The 15849-nt window shown below is 44.2% G+C and overlaps 2 protein-coding genes across 5 annotated transcripts in view; both read left to right on the forward strand.

Moving 5' to 3' along the window:
- LOC310758022 (ovomucoid-like) overlaps nt 1-15849 on the forward strand; it is a 317611-nt gene that overhangs the window by 3971 nt on the left and 297791 nt on the right. For 2 of the 3 annotated variants that reach the window (XR_014545619.1, XR_014545620.1), the window contains exons 3-4: nt 409-518; nt 1209-1337. Coding sequence is in view for 1 of the 3 variants with exons in the window: in XM_083603970.1 (XP_083460096.1) it covers nt 409-518; nt 1209-1272 (174 nt within the window). In the remaining 2 variants the exon portion in view is untranslated. Of the gene's footprint in view, nt 1-408; nt 519-1208; nt 1435-15849 lie in introns of those variants that run through there. The other variant, XM_083603970.1, reaches the window with a different exon arrangement.
- LOC310758018 (serine protease inhibitor Kazal-type 6-like) lies at nt 7573-11378 on the forward strand. 2 transcript variants are annotated; one of them, XM_083603966.1, is made up of 5 exons: nt 7573-7587; nt 7973-8037; nt 8928-8953; nt 9560-9678; nt 11153-11378. In XM_083603966.1, the coding sequence occupies exons 2-5, from the start codon at nt 7980-7982 to the stop codon at nt 11199-11201; spliced, it is 252 nt and encodes an 83-aa protein (XP_083460092.1). In that variant the 5' UTR covers nt 7573-7587; nt 7973-7979; the 3' UTR covers nt 11202-11378. The 2 variants fall into 2 exon arrangements, with proteins under 2 accessions (XP_083460092.1, XP_083460091.1); XM_083603965.1 differs by lacking the exon at nt 7573-7587 and adding an exon at nt 7628-7840.

Genomic DNA, 15849 nt, shown 5'->3' on the forward strand with positions numbered 1-15849 from the left:
CTGATGGGAAATAAAAGATAAGTATTTGGCTTGATGGCTTTAAACTAGTCAGGGTGTGCATCTGTGTGGGTATATAGGTATGGTCACATTTATTTCTTTAGTTTCAACATTAAAAATTACATTGAGTTGGCTTTGCAAGTAAGCCTGAGAACATCCCTCGCTTTTTGAAAACAAGGAGGACTACCTTACTATATGTTTATCATACATCTGCACCTGAAATTCTCCTTCTCTCTTGGCAGAATGGTAAGGCACAGCATAACAATGCTTGGCGAATGATCATGGGTATTCACTCACTCTGTATTTATGTATGTGCTTATATTTATAACACTCAAAGAAGTCATTGTGTAGCTTAATGCTAAGTGGGCAAGGAAGCTTGAAAAGGTGCTATTGCTCTCTCGCTCTCTGCAGGTTGATTGCCAAGGCTATCCGAGAAACTTCTGCACCCTGGAGTTGCAACGAATGTGTGGTTCTGATGGCCAGACATACAGCAATAAGTGCTTCTTCTGCAATGCCTTTGTGTGAGTACAGATTTCCCATGATGAACAATCTGAAAAGGATGTGCAGGATTTGTAGCCTATTTAAGAGAAACGCTGCCTTACAAAGGGCTGGATCCAATGTTCGTGCAAGTTTTCTGCTTGTGTAGTGGATCTTCCCCTCTCTCCTCTCTCCCCCACTCTGGCATGAGGAACCCCACACCTGTTGTAGGGGTTCCTCCAACCCTCTAAACCAAATTTGGAGTGCGTGGGAGGGCACAAGGAGAGGAAAGGGAAGTTCCATGGCACAAGTGGAAGTCCTTGCCTGAACGAAACAACCGCCAGATGCAATCCAAATAATTTTGTAACATGAAACTTGGAGAATGAAGCAATTTCATCCAGTGTTGTCACCAACAGGAAATGTAACTTAGGGCGGTAAGCAGTTGGGCTAGAACAAACACTTGGGGCTGCACAGTGGAATTTCTCATTCCCTTCTCCCACCTGAACATATTTAGGAGTTGTGCATGGTGTAGGGGGAGAGGATAAGGTGAAGTTTCATTGCACAGCTCCAAAGTCCTTATACTAGTAGACCTGTCCAGTTGGAGGCCACCCTATGGTTGCCAATTTCAAGTGACCTCTCTTTTTCAGTTGATCCTACTCACTGGTACATTTCTTCTGTTTAATAATTTTGCATCTTGTGGATCCTCACACTCTTCTTTGTCTTTCTCTCACCAGCAAAAGTCGTGGAAGGCTCTCCCTGATTAGATATGGACCATGCTATGGAGCTAGGAATGTCTAAAGAACATCCACTAAAGAATGTCACCTTCAGTTCATGCCTTGCTCACCTTTTAGCATCACCACAAAGCCACCCACTGTTTCCTCCTTGCATTTTCTGCTTTAGTAGCTGAAGAAAACATTGCATCATCTTGATTGGATTTATCAATAAATAAGCTAAGCAGCATTATCTATCTCAGAGTCTTCTTTCCCATTCTTACACCTCGTATATATTTGGGATCTGTGAAGAGAGAAAAAGTAGATGTTGTCATACCCACTAAGAGTGGAGCTACACAAACAGTAATATCATGAGTTACAGTTTATGCTTGACACTGTGGATGGTGGGTTGCCACAAAATACACCTGCCTATACATAGGAAACCAGCATATCAGGCAGAAGCAAGTCTAAATTTGAATCCTTCTGTCTGATGTTCTACATTTCTAATTTCTCCACCCCGCGGGGAAGCATTCAGTGATGTGATTCATGCACCAGCAACTTGAAGTGGTGCAGTCTAGCAAGAGCCACACCATTTAATTCTGCTGGCCACATAGCTTGTTCTTAACATCTCCTTTGAAGGACCTCATGGCTTTGCAACTAAACCTTTAGTTTTACAATGTCTGTTTCTGGCCTGGTAGGCTGGATAGTTATCTGTTCCCATTTCCATGGGTCATCTTTGACAGGTAGATGGGACAACCCACCTGGCAATCACCTGACATCATGATTATCAGATCATGGAGGATGAGTTCATAGCTGCTTTCTGCAGGGATCAGCTGAGCAATTGCGTTCCCCATGGATGCTTTCAGAGTGTCCCTATTTTGGTGTAGGACTCGGTGGCCTACTAGCAAATTCAGGTTCCCTTCCCATAACAGAGCCTGGCTTCTAAGCAGTCGTCCCTATTTGCTGAGGTGAGATTATACAGCATTGTGTCGCTCAGTTGTTATCTCACTCTTCCCAGTGCATTTCCCTGTCATTTTCCTTATTGCAGAAAGTCCCATTTTTGAGGTCCCCTGAAGGAAAGGGATACCTGGGGGGGGGAGAGAGATATAGCCAGGCCATGGCTGGATGGAAGAGACACCGCAAAACAGTAGGTGAATTCATGATTTATTGCAGCTGTAACAATATGAGTTCCCTCCCTCAGTCTGACTGGGCAGTCCTGGGGGAAAGGGTGAAGGAGGGGCAGGAGTTAATGGGAAGAATGTTGTCTCATGCCTATATCACATTTCAGCTTGAGTGACAGGGGTGTCCCATGTGGAAACTGGAGGTGAAAGCACGGAGCCTTAAAATATGCACATGGCAATTAATTTATGGTGGAACAGTGCCAGTTGGTATATTCAGATTTTGGATAGTCCAGTTCCCTCCAAAAATCTTGCTTAGGTCAATGTGACAGGTACATAACTTTTGCTAACACAAAATAAAAACAGTAACAAAAATGTTGTTGTCAGCAGCAGCAGCAGTATTCTCATGCACTATTTCTGCTTTCAATGTTGAAAAGCTTTGAAAATATGAAAGAGATTTCATAAAAACCAAAAGCAGTTTGTTTTGTGGGCCTTGTTCACATTTGTAGCATTTGTGCTGCCGTCATGTTTCACATTTATTCTATGAAATATCCCCAGAAATGGAAGGCCCTTTTGAAATGGATGGAGCCTATATCCCATGTATTACAATGCAAAGCGTGTCATTAAAAAATAATAATAATCCAGGGCAGCTTTCTAATATAATACCTTTATTCTTCTGGGCTCAGGTGTGTCGATGAAGCACCTCTGACCAAGGCGTCCCTGTCCTCATAACGAGGAGGCATGGAGGTTATTTTACAGAAATTACAGGTCAGCAAAAATAGATGGTTTGTTCTTCGATGGCTGGGAAGAGAAGATATGGAAACTATGCATCAGCACTGCTTTTTGTGGCAGCGTAGAACTAATCAGGCATGGATTAATCATTTTACATTTAGGAATATATAGTATATCATTTAGGAATATATCTATACCAGATCAATATATAGTATATCATCCTGGCCACTATTTCAGGTTTTGATTACTTTCCTCATCACAACTGCTTTCGGCAGGCACTGGGAGAATGATATTGGAACAGACATCTACACAGTTGGGTGTAGGGGTCAGCTGGGTACACTCGCCCCAGACCTCCGAGGGGCACCTTGGGGTCAAAGGCAGGGGCCTTCTGGATTTAGACTGTCATGCCAAGAATGCCTTGTGCCTCCAAACCGACTGGGGACTCCCACCCCGGGACTCAGACAAATTCTGCATGGTTCTGCACCTACACAGCCAAGCATCCTGGTCCTGCACAGCATTCCTTGGTAATATATATTTCATCTGTTACATTTCTCTTGCATTGTGCTTCTATCAGGGGTCAACAACCTTTTTCAGCCATGGGCCGGTCCACCATCCCTTGGGCCAGACTATATTTGGGGGGGGGATGAATGAATTGTTATGCCCCACAAATAACCCAGAGATGCATTTTGAATAAAAGGACACATTCTACTCATGTAAAAACACGCTGATTCCTGGACTGTCCGCGGGCCAGATTGAGAAGGCAGTTGGGCCGCATCTGGCCCCCGGGCCTTAGGTTGCTTCATCATCTCTTCTCCTCTCCTGAGGGCTTCCTAAAGACACACAGCAAAATTATTTTGAGTTTTACAATCTACCCTGATTGTCTCAGATTTGATGGGATTTTTATCATAAAAGGCTTGGTCCTAAGTTTCTTCTGAGCATCACAGCATCTCACCAAATGTTTTAAGAGGCATTTGGCCCAGCAGTAATAATTACATTTCAGAGAGGACAGGGGAGGACATTTCCCCCCTCTCATCCCTTGAAACCAGCTGGGTGTATGTGTGTGTGTTTTATATATACACAAGCTGTACATACATACACATGATGACATTTAAATCAGCCTGTAGCACCTTTCTTTCATCTTTTCCAGTTTGGGAACATGTCACTCATGAAGTGCTTGTTGTACATCAAACTGAATGACTGGATGTCTATTGTTCTCTTCTAAGATCATTGTTTTCCTTCAAAGTACTTAAAAAGTAGCATCAAAGCCACACCCTTCCCACACCTAACAACAGAAGGGTTAGAGTTTCATCCAAAAGTAAGCAAGGCCATGTTGGGTGCTGAGATCTCACGCGATTTCGTGTTGATCTCCCCCCCTCCCCCCCGGTGCTTTTTCCGGGGCTGTGATTTTGGTGTCTTGGTGGACCACAAACTTAACATGAATCAACAGTGTGATGCAGCAGCAAAGAAAGCTAACACTATTCTAGGCTGCGTCAACAGAATTATACTGTCCAGATCAAGGGAAGTAATAGTCAGACCACACTTGGAATACTGTGTCCAGTTCTGGGCACCACAATTTAAGAAGGATGTTGACAAGCTGGAATGTGTACAGAGGAGGGCAACCAAGATGATCAAGGGTCTGGAAACCAAGCCTTACAAGGAGCGCTTGAAGGAGCTGGGTATGTTTAGCCTGGAAAATAGGAGACTGAGAGGAGATATGACAGCCCTCTTCAAATATCTAAAGGCTGTCACATGGAAGAGGGAACATGCTTGTTTTCTCCTGCTCTGGAGGGTAGGACTTGAACCAATGTCTTCAAGCTGCAAGAAAGGAGATTCCGACTAAACATTTGAAAAAAACGTTCTGACAGTAAGAGCTGTTCAGCAGTGGAAGAGACTCCCTCAGGAGATTGTGGACTCTCCTTCCTTGGAGGTTGTAAGCCATTTGGAGGCTGGATGGCCATTTGTCATGGATGCTTTAGCCGAGATTCCTACATTACGGGGGGTTGGATTAGATGACCCTTGGGGTCCCTTCCAACTCTAAGATTCTATGATTCTATGATCTCGTGTGTTGCCCCCAAATGTGTGTTTTTGGGCAACATGTAAGCACAGCTCTGAAAAAGCGTGTCTTTTGGGCTCTGTGATCTCACGTGGGTCATGTGACACATGCGGGAATACAGGCAGGAAGTCGTGCGTCCCTGTTTTTGGGACTCAGGATGTTGGAGTGTTTGCAATGGCCAGTCAGATATATTCAGAAAGCCCACAGGTTCTCCTTTGGCTTGGGGAGTGTATCCTGTGACAGAGCAAGTTCTCCTTTCACAAGTTAATAAAAAGTGGGGATAGAGTGGCTGAACACACTCTGGAATTTCCTTGTTCATCTATGCAGAGTCCCTGGGTAAACAACTCTGAGATGATAAGAACTCAGCCTTACTCTTCTGAGCAAGCCATATTACCAACGATAACAGTACTGAGTTGAATTAATTAAGCCTTTGGAAGTCAGATTTGTTCATTTAGGTGGCCCTCTTCGGCTTCTAGGCTCCTTGAAACATTACCCTAATATCAAGAAGATATTTTACCTATTACTTAAAACTGGTGTGGACAATATGAGCACAACAGGCCAGTAGTTCAGTGAATCTGATATGGGACAATCCATTCTAGGTGACAGATCCTCCAAGGGTCCCTATCTTCCAGGGACAGTCCCATATTTAGAGAAGCCGTTCCGGTTTCTGATTTGATCCCAGAATGTCCCGCTTTTCCTTAGGATGTCCCTATTTTCATTGGAGAAATGTTGGAAGGTATGAGGTAATGGTGGACACAGCGATGGTTTCTCTGCACAGTTCCAGCTGAAATGAATGGGAGATGAGGAAGGAGGCAGTAATGTTCTAGCACAGTTCCCATTCGTTGCAGTGGAACTCAAGCAAGAGAAACTCCCAGTGGATTGTCCTTAGTGCCGGATTACCAAATAAGCAGAGTTACCTATGGCTCTAGGAGTAAGTGTGGTGTGGTGGTTAAGAGCGGTAGTCTTGTAATCTGGGGAACCGGGTTCGCATCTCCGCTCCTCCACATGCAGCTGCTTGGGTGACCTTGGGCCAGTCACACTTCTTTGAAGTCTCTCAACCCCACTCACCTCACAGAGTGTTTGTTGTGGGGGAGGAAGGGAAAGGAGAATGTTAGCCACTTTGAGACTCCTTAAAGGGAGTGAAAGGCAGGATATCAAATCCAAACTCTTCTCTTCTTCTTCTTCTCCCACACCTTTTAGGGGTCCTACGACAATGGATCAAAATAACATTGATTTGATCTCAAAAGAAAATTACAAACACATATTAGGAGATAATTTGCAAAGGGCCCCCTAAGATTTCTACTGCCTAGGGGCCGCCACAGGGTTTAATCCTGCACTGATTGTCCTGCTTATGTACATGTTTTGCAACCTAAATTGTTTGTACATTTGCTTTTGGGCTAGGTAAAGTGAGCCTTACTTTGCGGGCTGATCTCGCCCTCTATGAACCACATAAAACACCTTCAGTGTCCTTGCTGTAATCCAGCTTCATTCATTTCAGTGTCAGTATAATGTATGTTATATGCAAAGTGTGCACTGCTGGACATCTGAGTCACAGCATGAGTCTTCTGATCTGCCACAAGCATTACAATGGATGTTCTTTGTTGAACAGGAAGGATCCATGTTAAAATTCACCCTGACAATATTTATTCAAAGGTTCGATTTTTAACAACCCTTCAAAAATAGAAGTCACCTTCAAATTCAGTAATCTCCCCCAAATATCTGCTAAAACTATCTTCCCAGGAGTGAAGATGAATCAGCCTTCCAAGTGCAAGGCAGTCCTCCATAAAATAGGCCACCCTACACCTGACATAAGTCACACATTGAGACAACCAAAATGTGTAAGGGGAGTAAGGGGAAAGGTATTCCTTAAGTACCATCATGTATTCTTCCCCAACCTGGAGTCCTCCAGATGTTCTGGACTTCCCTCCCATCAGCCATGCTGCCTAGTGCTGATGAAAGTTGTAGTTTAGAACATTTGGAGAGCACCAGGCCAGTGAAGGTTGCTGTGCCATTCTAGCCAGAGAGGATGCTGAGCTTCAGAATTTTATTTTATTTTACACAACCCTACATTGTGACCACCCAAAGCATGAGTAGCAAATCTGGGTCTACAACTTACCATTTGTGGTTCATTCTGAGTTTCCCTGCTGGACCACAGGGACTCCCTGTTTAGGAACAAACCTATAACGTCCTTTCATCTCTTTGTAGAATTGAAAAAATAAAACTGACATTCATAGTCTAAATAGTTCAAAGGAGTGTCGGCAGCAGCAGCAGCAGCAGCAGCACATGTAACCTATGAGACTCCACAAGCAGCACTGAAGTCATTCTCTTTTATATTGCCTTCTCCCAACACTTCTCATGAACAAATTTAGACTCTGCTTCCAAAATAGAAAGCTGTGTTGGAGCCATTATGTTCTCCAAATCTCAATCCTTCTATTATTATCTTTCCTGTGCCCATTAAGAAACAGCTCATAACACGTTGAATCTACACTGCAAGGACTTGGTAAGAATCCCATGTCACCAGTGCTGTTGCCCTGCTGGGTGACTGGTTGGGAAGTTCCAAGCTGTGAGAAGGCTATGATTAGGGAGGAAATGGAAAGTAGCAATTGATGGATAAATTACAAGCTCCAAGGAGTGCCTCGCATAATTATTGTTGTAGTCTGGGCTTGTTGTGGATATAGCAGCATGCCTAAAGGATGCGACAACCCCATAAACATCTGCTGGTGTCTTGGGCCAATGATTGCTCTTAAAAGAAGGTAAAGATGTTTTCTCACCAGGTGGGGCCTACTGTGCTGGGCATATAAATAAATGGAGAGTTTGATGGGTCAGAGCTTCTCCTGAGTTTCAGCACTGACAACCCATCCGCTTGACTTGAACCCAACTTATAGGAGCAGAATGAAAACTGCAGGTGTCTTTGTGCTGCTGAGCCTGGCTGTATTCTGTCTCTTCTCAGGTAAGTGAGGGGGGAAAAGGACTCCAGTCTTTAAAAAACAGCCTCAGTCTCCATAAAAGACTGCTCCCAAGAGGGAGAGGTACTGTCCCAGAGTGTACCAGAATATTTTCCTTCTACCACTTGTTGTAAAATGAATTGTGCTTCTGTTGACAACACCAGTAGGGATATTAAAAGATAAGACAATTCTTGCTTGAAAGCATCATCACCTGAGCATTTCACCTATATAAGACTGTAAGCTGTGTAAACTTCAGCTATCCAGATTCTGGTGTCCATATATGACATAACTGCTGTTCCTCATTGTTTTCTTTTACTATACCCAATGACTTGATCAAACAGATTGACATCCACACACCCTTGGGAATACGAGTAAGATTTATGCAGATCTGTACAACTTGGCACACACCAAGCCAAGTACAGTTTAGTGGTCACATACAACAACATGATTAAACAGTTTTACTGATTGTACTTTTATATGGCTGTTTTAAATGGATTGTATATATATTTTTTAATGAGTATACCACCCTGGGCTCCTTTGGAAGTAAGGAGAGGATAAAATCTTAACAAAGCAAATAAATACATTAGGAAGAAAATGCTAAGTTAGTGCAATGGTGCTACCTACACACATCAGGACTGTGTGATTTTTGTATAATATTATGTGTACCTAACAATGACGGTCTTTCTAACTTGAGGGAAACTTTGAGCAGCAATTGCAGTATTCTTTTCTCTCTCCTCTTGCAATTTTGTATGGTGTACACTGCCCTGTCATATTTTCATGAAAGTGAAGTTTATAAAGTGCAGTTTATAAATACATACAACATTCTGATTCTATTGCTCCTTCGGTATTAGGTCTATAATATGTTAGTAAGCCTTGCTGTTCCTTTCTGTTACAGATGTTACCAGCCAACGTGAGGGAGAGGTCAGTGCAGCTGTTTTTATTTCCTCCTGGGATGTTGCTTGTATATGGCCCCATTTCAAATCTAGACATACTATTAGGTTGCTGGGAAGAGAAGAGGTCCTATCTTGACCCTGAAAGGGATTGTTCGCCAATCCCGTGGTCCTACACACCTGTCTTCTCCCTTTGTGTTAGCATCTGGGGAAGGGGCAAATAGAACATAGCTCTTCCAAGTTTTCTGATCAAGGCAAGCAATTTTAAGGGGCATGGACAACATTGGTTAGGCTATCCTGATTCAAAATTGGCTGTTATAAGACTGTTTAAGCTGGTATGTGGAATGGCCCGTGTTTCTGTCATGAGTGCAAAATGGCAGGACTAATAGGACCATAGGCACAGATTCCTAGGGATCAAGGCAGTTTTGGGGAGGGGGCTATTTTATTTTTTTTAGGAAGCTGGCCCCCTCAGTGTTCAGATGGGATTTGGCTCTGCCTCTAGCTCCTCACGACATTACATACGCGGCATCAGGATATTGTGTGACATCCTGTCGGGCCCCCTCAATCATCTTGAGAATCTGGATCCTCTGAACTATAAAGAAAACTATCACTTAAAGGCTGTTTCTTATCCCTTTAGGCTATTGACTGCAGTGAGTTTGATAACAATGAACCATACTGCACCAGGGAATCTAACCCTCACTGCGGCACAGATGGCCAGACCTACGGAAACAAGTGTGCTTTTTGCAAGGCAGTTGAGTAAGTATATTGAAGAGAGCTCTATACGCACAGCGGATGAAAGTATAACTGTTATGTTGCTTTCATGGTCAACTCCAGGCTTGGGGACTGAAAAAATGTCCACTGACTGATGTGCACTCACTCTTGTAAGTTGGCTACCCCTATGCTACAGTTAGTGAAACTTATTTTCAGGATTTGCATGTCCTCTCCTTTTATGGAAATTATGTTTCCACCAACTTTATGTTCCTGCCCAGAGACCCCCAATGAATCCAGCCTTGCTAGGAATTAGTTTCTTGTTGAAGTCAGGAAGAAATTTGCCTCTATACGATGTTGGAATAGGGTTCGCATATTTAAGCATTCAACAAGTGAATTTATCTGTGATCTTCTGAGACTATATTAGAGCCAAATCAGAGAGATTCCCACTGGTATGAAAAAACAGCCAACCAACCTGGGTTTACAAGAGATTGCTGTTCTATGAGTTAAGACTTTACAAGGATGTATAACTATGCAAACAAGGTAGGGGAGTTTTCCCAGCGTGATGCATCAGCTACAAGAGGATTAAAAGAGGGAGTTGTTTGGCTCCTTCCAAGCTGTTGGTGACAACTCTCCCTATCGTAGCAGGATTGAGAGACAGTCAGTATATGATGTGCTACAGCTTTCTGGCCCTTGAATGCACAGTCAAGATGAGGTGAAATGGGAGTCAAGAAGGCTTTCCAGTCACGAGAAGGTGAGACTAGGTGCCTCGTGGAGTTCTTTGCCCCTCACCAGAACTGGCAGACAAGAAATAAATGATAAAAAAAAAAAATCTGCATGCAAATAATGCCCATTTCTACTATTGGTATTCTTTTTGCACGAGTCAGAGTTTAGCTTTGGCACACAAAATGTGTTGCTTTGATGTAGAGAAAAAATAGATATGTGAAAGATGCATCTTTCATATTGTGCACTGTTTGACTGTGTCCCTAAAAATGTTGCTGCCCTTAACAGTTGCTTGAGTTGCCTGTGGTGTTGGGCCTGCACTGGTCCTTATTGGCAGTCAAGGGGGTCTCTTGCTGTTAAATGGACTGGTCTGTTTTTACTCACTGCTATTCCTCCCAATAAACATATAGCAATTAAATCAGGACATCCCATTTTTGGGTGCCCTGCTCTCAGTAGGGCGCCCAAAAACACACATTATTGTGATGTCACATGGACCGTGCGGGGGTGCAGCCAGGAATACGTCTGTCCCGGTTTTTGGCCTCAACATGTTGGAGGGTATGATATAGGTACAAAATGACAAAGTAAGACTTTTTCAGCATCTCACAATCAGGATCCCTACAAATAAAAAATGAGAAGTGAAGGAAAATTAACTCAGGAATTTTCTCTTCCTTAAAAGTTCTGAACTTGGCCTTCCATAAGTAGACTGGTATGTCATTATTCATCAGTTCCTGCCGTGTATAATCCTGTTTCTTCACAGACCAATGGCTTTAATTTACATGTGTAAATCCTATTTTTCTAGGAAAAGTAATGGGAGTCTCGGTCTCCTGCACATGGGAAGATGCTCTTGAAGGTTTCACTGTTGCAGCTGAACACTAAGATGTCATATTCTACGCGGGTGAATGCTTAGAGAAGCTCTATGTAGGGGTGTGAGCTGTCATTGCTGCTGTGCTCCCCTCCCCGCTTTGGGCTCCTGGTGATGCTACTGTTTCCAGCACACATCTTCAATAAAGCAAAACTCAGCAGAATGTTTTGGCTCTTCTTTGTACATGAGAAGCCTCAGAATGATGCAAAGGATACGTTCCACTTAATATTCACTAGGGGGCTCCATTGACTGGTGAGTCCACATTCTTCCCTGTTTCCAATCCCTCTCGCTCTCATAAAAAGTCTGTTGGAAAGGAGCAAACACTTTCCATGCAGAAAGTTTCAGAGAGTATTATGTTGTATGCAAGATAAAACTATGAATACTTTCTGTGATTTGGAAATTCAGAAGCATGGGGTTAATTGGGAGTAAGGCATGTTGTTCATGAGACTATGGCTCTACAGAGGTCTGCACATAATTCAGCGTCTGTGTTGCCTCTTTTCCTTTTCCTAATACACAGCCAGAATGATGATAGTGGCAGCAACATAGTTAAGACCCAAGAGAGAGAGAGAGAGAGAGAGAGAGAGAGAGAGAGAGAGAGAGAGAGAGAGTTGTTGGAGCCAGGGGCCATCTTTATATCAGAGCTTGCTTTTGAGCAGATCTGAAGATCCAAATCTGCCAGTCTAAACTAGTCTGAAGCTCCTTTTCCACTTCTTCTTCTTGTTGTTTAGTCGTTTCCGACTCTTTGTGACCCCATGGACCAGAGCACGCCAAACACTCCTGTCTTCCACTGCCTCCCACAGTTTGGTCAAACTCATGTTCGTAGCTTCAAGTTTTCACTATATATTACACACACACACACACTGTTCTGGATTCAGAGTGTACTCACAGCCAAAACAAAACTATTTCTAAATAGCTTTTCTCTAGCACAAAAGTTCCTTTTCAGATTTTCAACATCAACAGAAAATTCCAAAATCCACAATTTTGCAATCTCGCCCTGTAGGTGTGTTTCATATCCGTGACATTAAACCCTCTTTGGTGACCCATTGAGCAAAGAAACTGCCCTATTAATCCTGCAGGCAAGATGACCCAGCACCATCGAACACAATCCTGATATTCAGATCTGAAAAGCAGATCAACAAGTCTTTCTCAGCAAATGTCAGAGACAGATTTATTATCTATTCGTTTAAAAGATTCACACACACCCTTTCCACAGCTGCTCAAGATGAAATTATATGAGCTTCCAGCACATATAAAAACACAATAAAACCCCTTGTAAGCATATATACAGCACCAGATTTTGCATTAATATATATCCCATGTCATGCATAGCTCATCTATGCTGATACTACCAAGGTTGCAGGTTTGATCCCCATATGAGACAGCTTCACATTCCTGCATTGCAGGGGGTTGGACTAGATGATCCTCAGGGTCCCTTCCAACTCTCCAGTTCTATGATTCTATGCATATGATTGTACATATGCATGTTTCTCAGATAGCCCTATTTTATTTTTATTTTTTTAAACTGACTTTGGGCTAGATTGGATAGCTCCCACTGAGTCCAGCCCACTCCATGGAAAGAGAGAGAGCTGACTCCAGCTCCCCACTTCTCTTGTGTATCTGCCCTACTCTAGATGTCTCTCCATGCCCATGTGGGGTTGAAATACACCTTGTGCATGTAAAATCCAAAGGGCATAGGCAAAATAAAGTTGGTCTCCATAAAACAAATCCCAGTAACTGGCCATTGGATATTTGGCATGTTTGCTCTCAATTTTATATATACACACACCCACACACACCCAAAGATGTGTAAGGACAATTGTAGACAAGTTGGGTGGGCAAGGAGAGCAAGCACTTTCTTGCACACTTCCAAGCCTATTGGGCTAGACCAGGGGACAAACCTCACCCAGTCCTGCTCATAACTTGAAGGCAAAGAGAATACAGGTAAAACCATTTAAACAACATTTTCAATCGGAAGACTGGAGGTTGTGTTGTTTTAGTTACCAGACACACTGAAAACAATGCATAGTTTGGGCAACACGGGCAATAAATGTATGCAAAGCACTTGTTAAAGGAGAATTTTCGCCACAGGGTTCTCTGCAGTTCAGGTCCCACTGATATTAATTACATCAAGGGGGAAAAGAAAAGAAGCAGAAGCAGCTGGCTTGACGTTCAAAAATCTTTTTGTGACTTTCTACTGCATCACTCTGCCAGAGAGGTGCCTTATTTATCATTTTCATCTCCCAGCTTCAGGCAACACTGGTTATATTATTGTAATTACAAGGGCATTCAGAAGATATCCTGGTGCCATTGATCTGAAGCCATGCACTCTGCCTCGATTCCCTTCTAATAAAGAAAGGAGCAGAAAAGACTTCAGACAGCAGTAACATTTTTAGGAATACTAGTAATATTCCCCCCCCCCCTAAAATGGGGACGACACAATGTGCAGCTGAATGTATGGTTGCATCCCAAATCTGAACACTTTTTTTAACAGTATGTATTCAAACATGCAAAATGTCAATGTTTGGTTCACCGTAATTTCTGCTTTAAACCAACTACCTGCTAGATGAGGAGGACGTTCTTGTTGTTACATTTCATTCTTCCTGGGGCAAAATATGCTTGGGGTGGGAGTAGGTAGGATTATCATGTGGCTATCATGGGAAATAAATTAATAATAATATTATAATAATTTATTATTTATACCCTACCCCACTGGCCGAGGAAGAAGGGCGTGGGGGGAGTGCACCACCTCTGGCAGCGCGATCCCAGTAGGGTTCCATTGCAGCTGCCCCCCACCCCGCGCGCGCTGGGCGCCTTGCCCCCAGAACGCACACCACGCCCCAAGGATGTGCACCACACTCCTGCGGGTGACACGCCCCCCCAGGACGTGCGCCAGCCCCACCCCCACCTGCTCTTCACTCCCAGTGCCAGAGCATGAAGCTACACCACTGCCTCCCCCAGCCACTCTGGGCAGCTCCCAACAGAATATTAATAATATTTTTTTTAAGCGATAAAACATCAAACATTAAAAACTTCCCTAAACAGGGCTGCCTTCAGATGTCTTCTAAAAGTCAGATAGTTGTTTATTTCCTTGACATCTGACGGGAGGGCGTTCCACAGGGCGGGCACCACCACCAAGAAGGCCCTCTGCCTGGTCCCCTGTAACCTCACTTCTTGCAGTGGGGGTACCGCCAGAAGGCCCTTGGAGCTGGACCACAGTGTCTGGGCTGAACGATGGGGATGGAGACACTCCTTCAGTAAAGAGTCAGACACAGGACTGAAACACACCCAAATGTCACTGAAGGGAAGAGCTATAGCTCAGTTGCAGAGCATCTGCTTTGCATCAGAATGTCCCAGCTTCAACCCCAGCATCTCCAGGGAGGGCTGGGAGAGAACCCCCTCTGAACCCCCTGGAAAGCTGCTGCTAGATGAATCAATAGTCTGATAAGGAAACTTCCTGTGCTAAATATGCTTACTGGGATGATGCCCCACTGAACACAATGAGAGTGAATTTTGAGTTAGCATGCATTGATTGGGCTGCAAATATTCAAGGGGAAAAAACCATATGGTACTGCCCATGTAGGTCTGAAATCTCATGTTTTAGATCACCTACACAAAAAAGACTTTTGCTTTGTGCTTTTTCTCCTGCATTCCAAGCCCACAGGCAAGGGAACATTTGTGATGAAGCACTCGGTTTTTTAATTCCCCTCCTGCATTCTCAGCTGATTAGAGAAAGCTGTGCCTCCTTCTTTTCACGAACCACATGCTTTCTTGTTACTGCTAGTTTGCACACATGTTCAAAACACTACATATTTCTTAAGAAGTGTGGAACCTGTTTTCTAGCAAAGTGCACCGTGCATGTTCTTTACCTAAACAGATTAGAAAATGTATCTGATCCATTAGATCAGAAGTTTTCAACCTTTTTGAGTCCACGGCTCCCATGACCAACTACCTTATTTCTGCGGCACCCCTGTGGGGCTCAGGAGCCCAGTTATGTCACCCCTTGCCTGCAGAGCTGGCAGCCTCTTACCCTGTTTCAAACACCCTTCCTTGTGCAGTGTCCCCTCAGCCTCTTCTCTTCTCTTCCCCCCTTGGGAGTCCTCTGGCCAGCCACTGCTGCCGCTCCTGGTCTCTGAGTTCCCTCCCCCAAAGAGATGGTCCTCCTCACACTGCCCAACAGGGGGCCTGGGAAGAGGATGCCCCCAGCCTTGGTGGCCCAATGGAGACTGTCCAGAGATGAACGTGAGGCCAGCAACTTACCTTGGGAGGCAGCAGTGGCAGCAGCAGGCACCACCAGGCCTGCATGGGGAAAGGTTCCCCTTTGGTGCTGGGCACTCAGCTCCCAGGCAGGTCTTGCACACAGCAAGTACAAGAAAGGCCAGCACAGCACCTGCCTGCCTGCCCAACCTCCCACTTGTCAGTCCATTCCCAACAGCAAGGTCTGGTGGACTGGCTGGCTGGATGGCTGGCTTGCTTACTCCAAGGCCGCCTCAGCTCCTGACAACCCTGCCTCACGAGGCAACATTTGCCTGCGGAGCTTGTAGCCAGGGATGCTCCAGTGAACAGCTGTGCAAGCCTTTGGGAGGCAGAGACACAAGAGGGCATCAGAGGAGGAAGGGAAGGAAGGATAGAGGGAT

This window comes from Podarcis filfolensis (genome assembly GCF_964270895.1).
Source record: "Podarcis filfolensis genome assembly, chromosome: 2".
NCBI classification, from domain to species: domain Eukaryota; kingdom Metazoa; phylum Chordata; class Lepidosauria; order Squamata; family Lacertidae; genus Podarcis; species Podarcis filfolensis.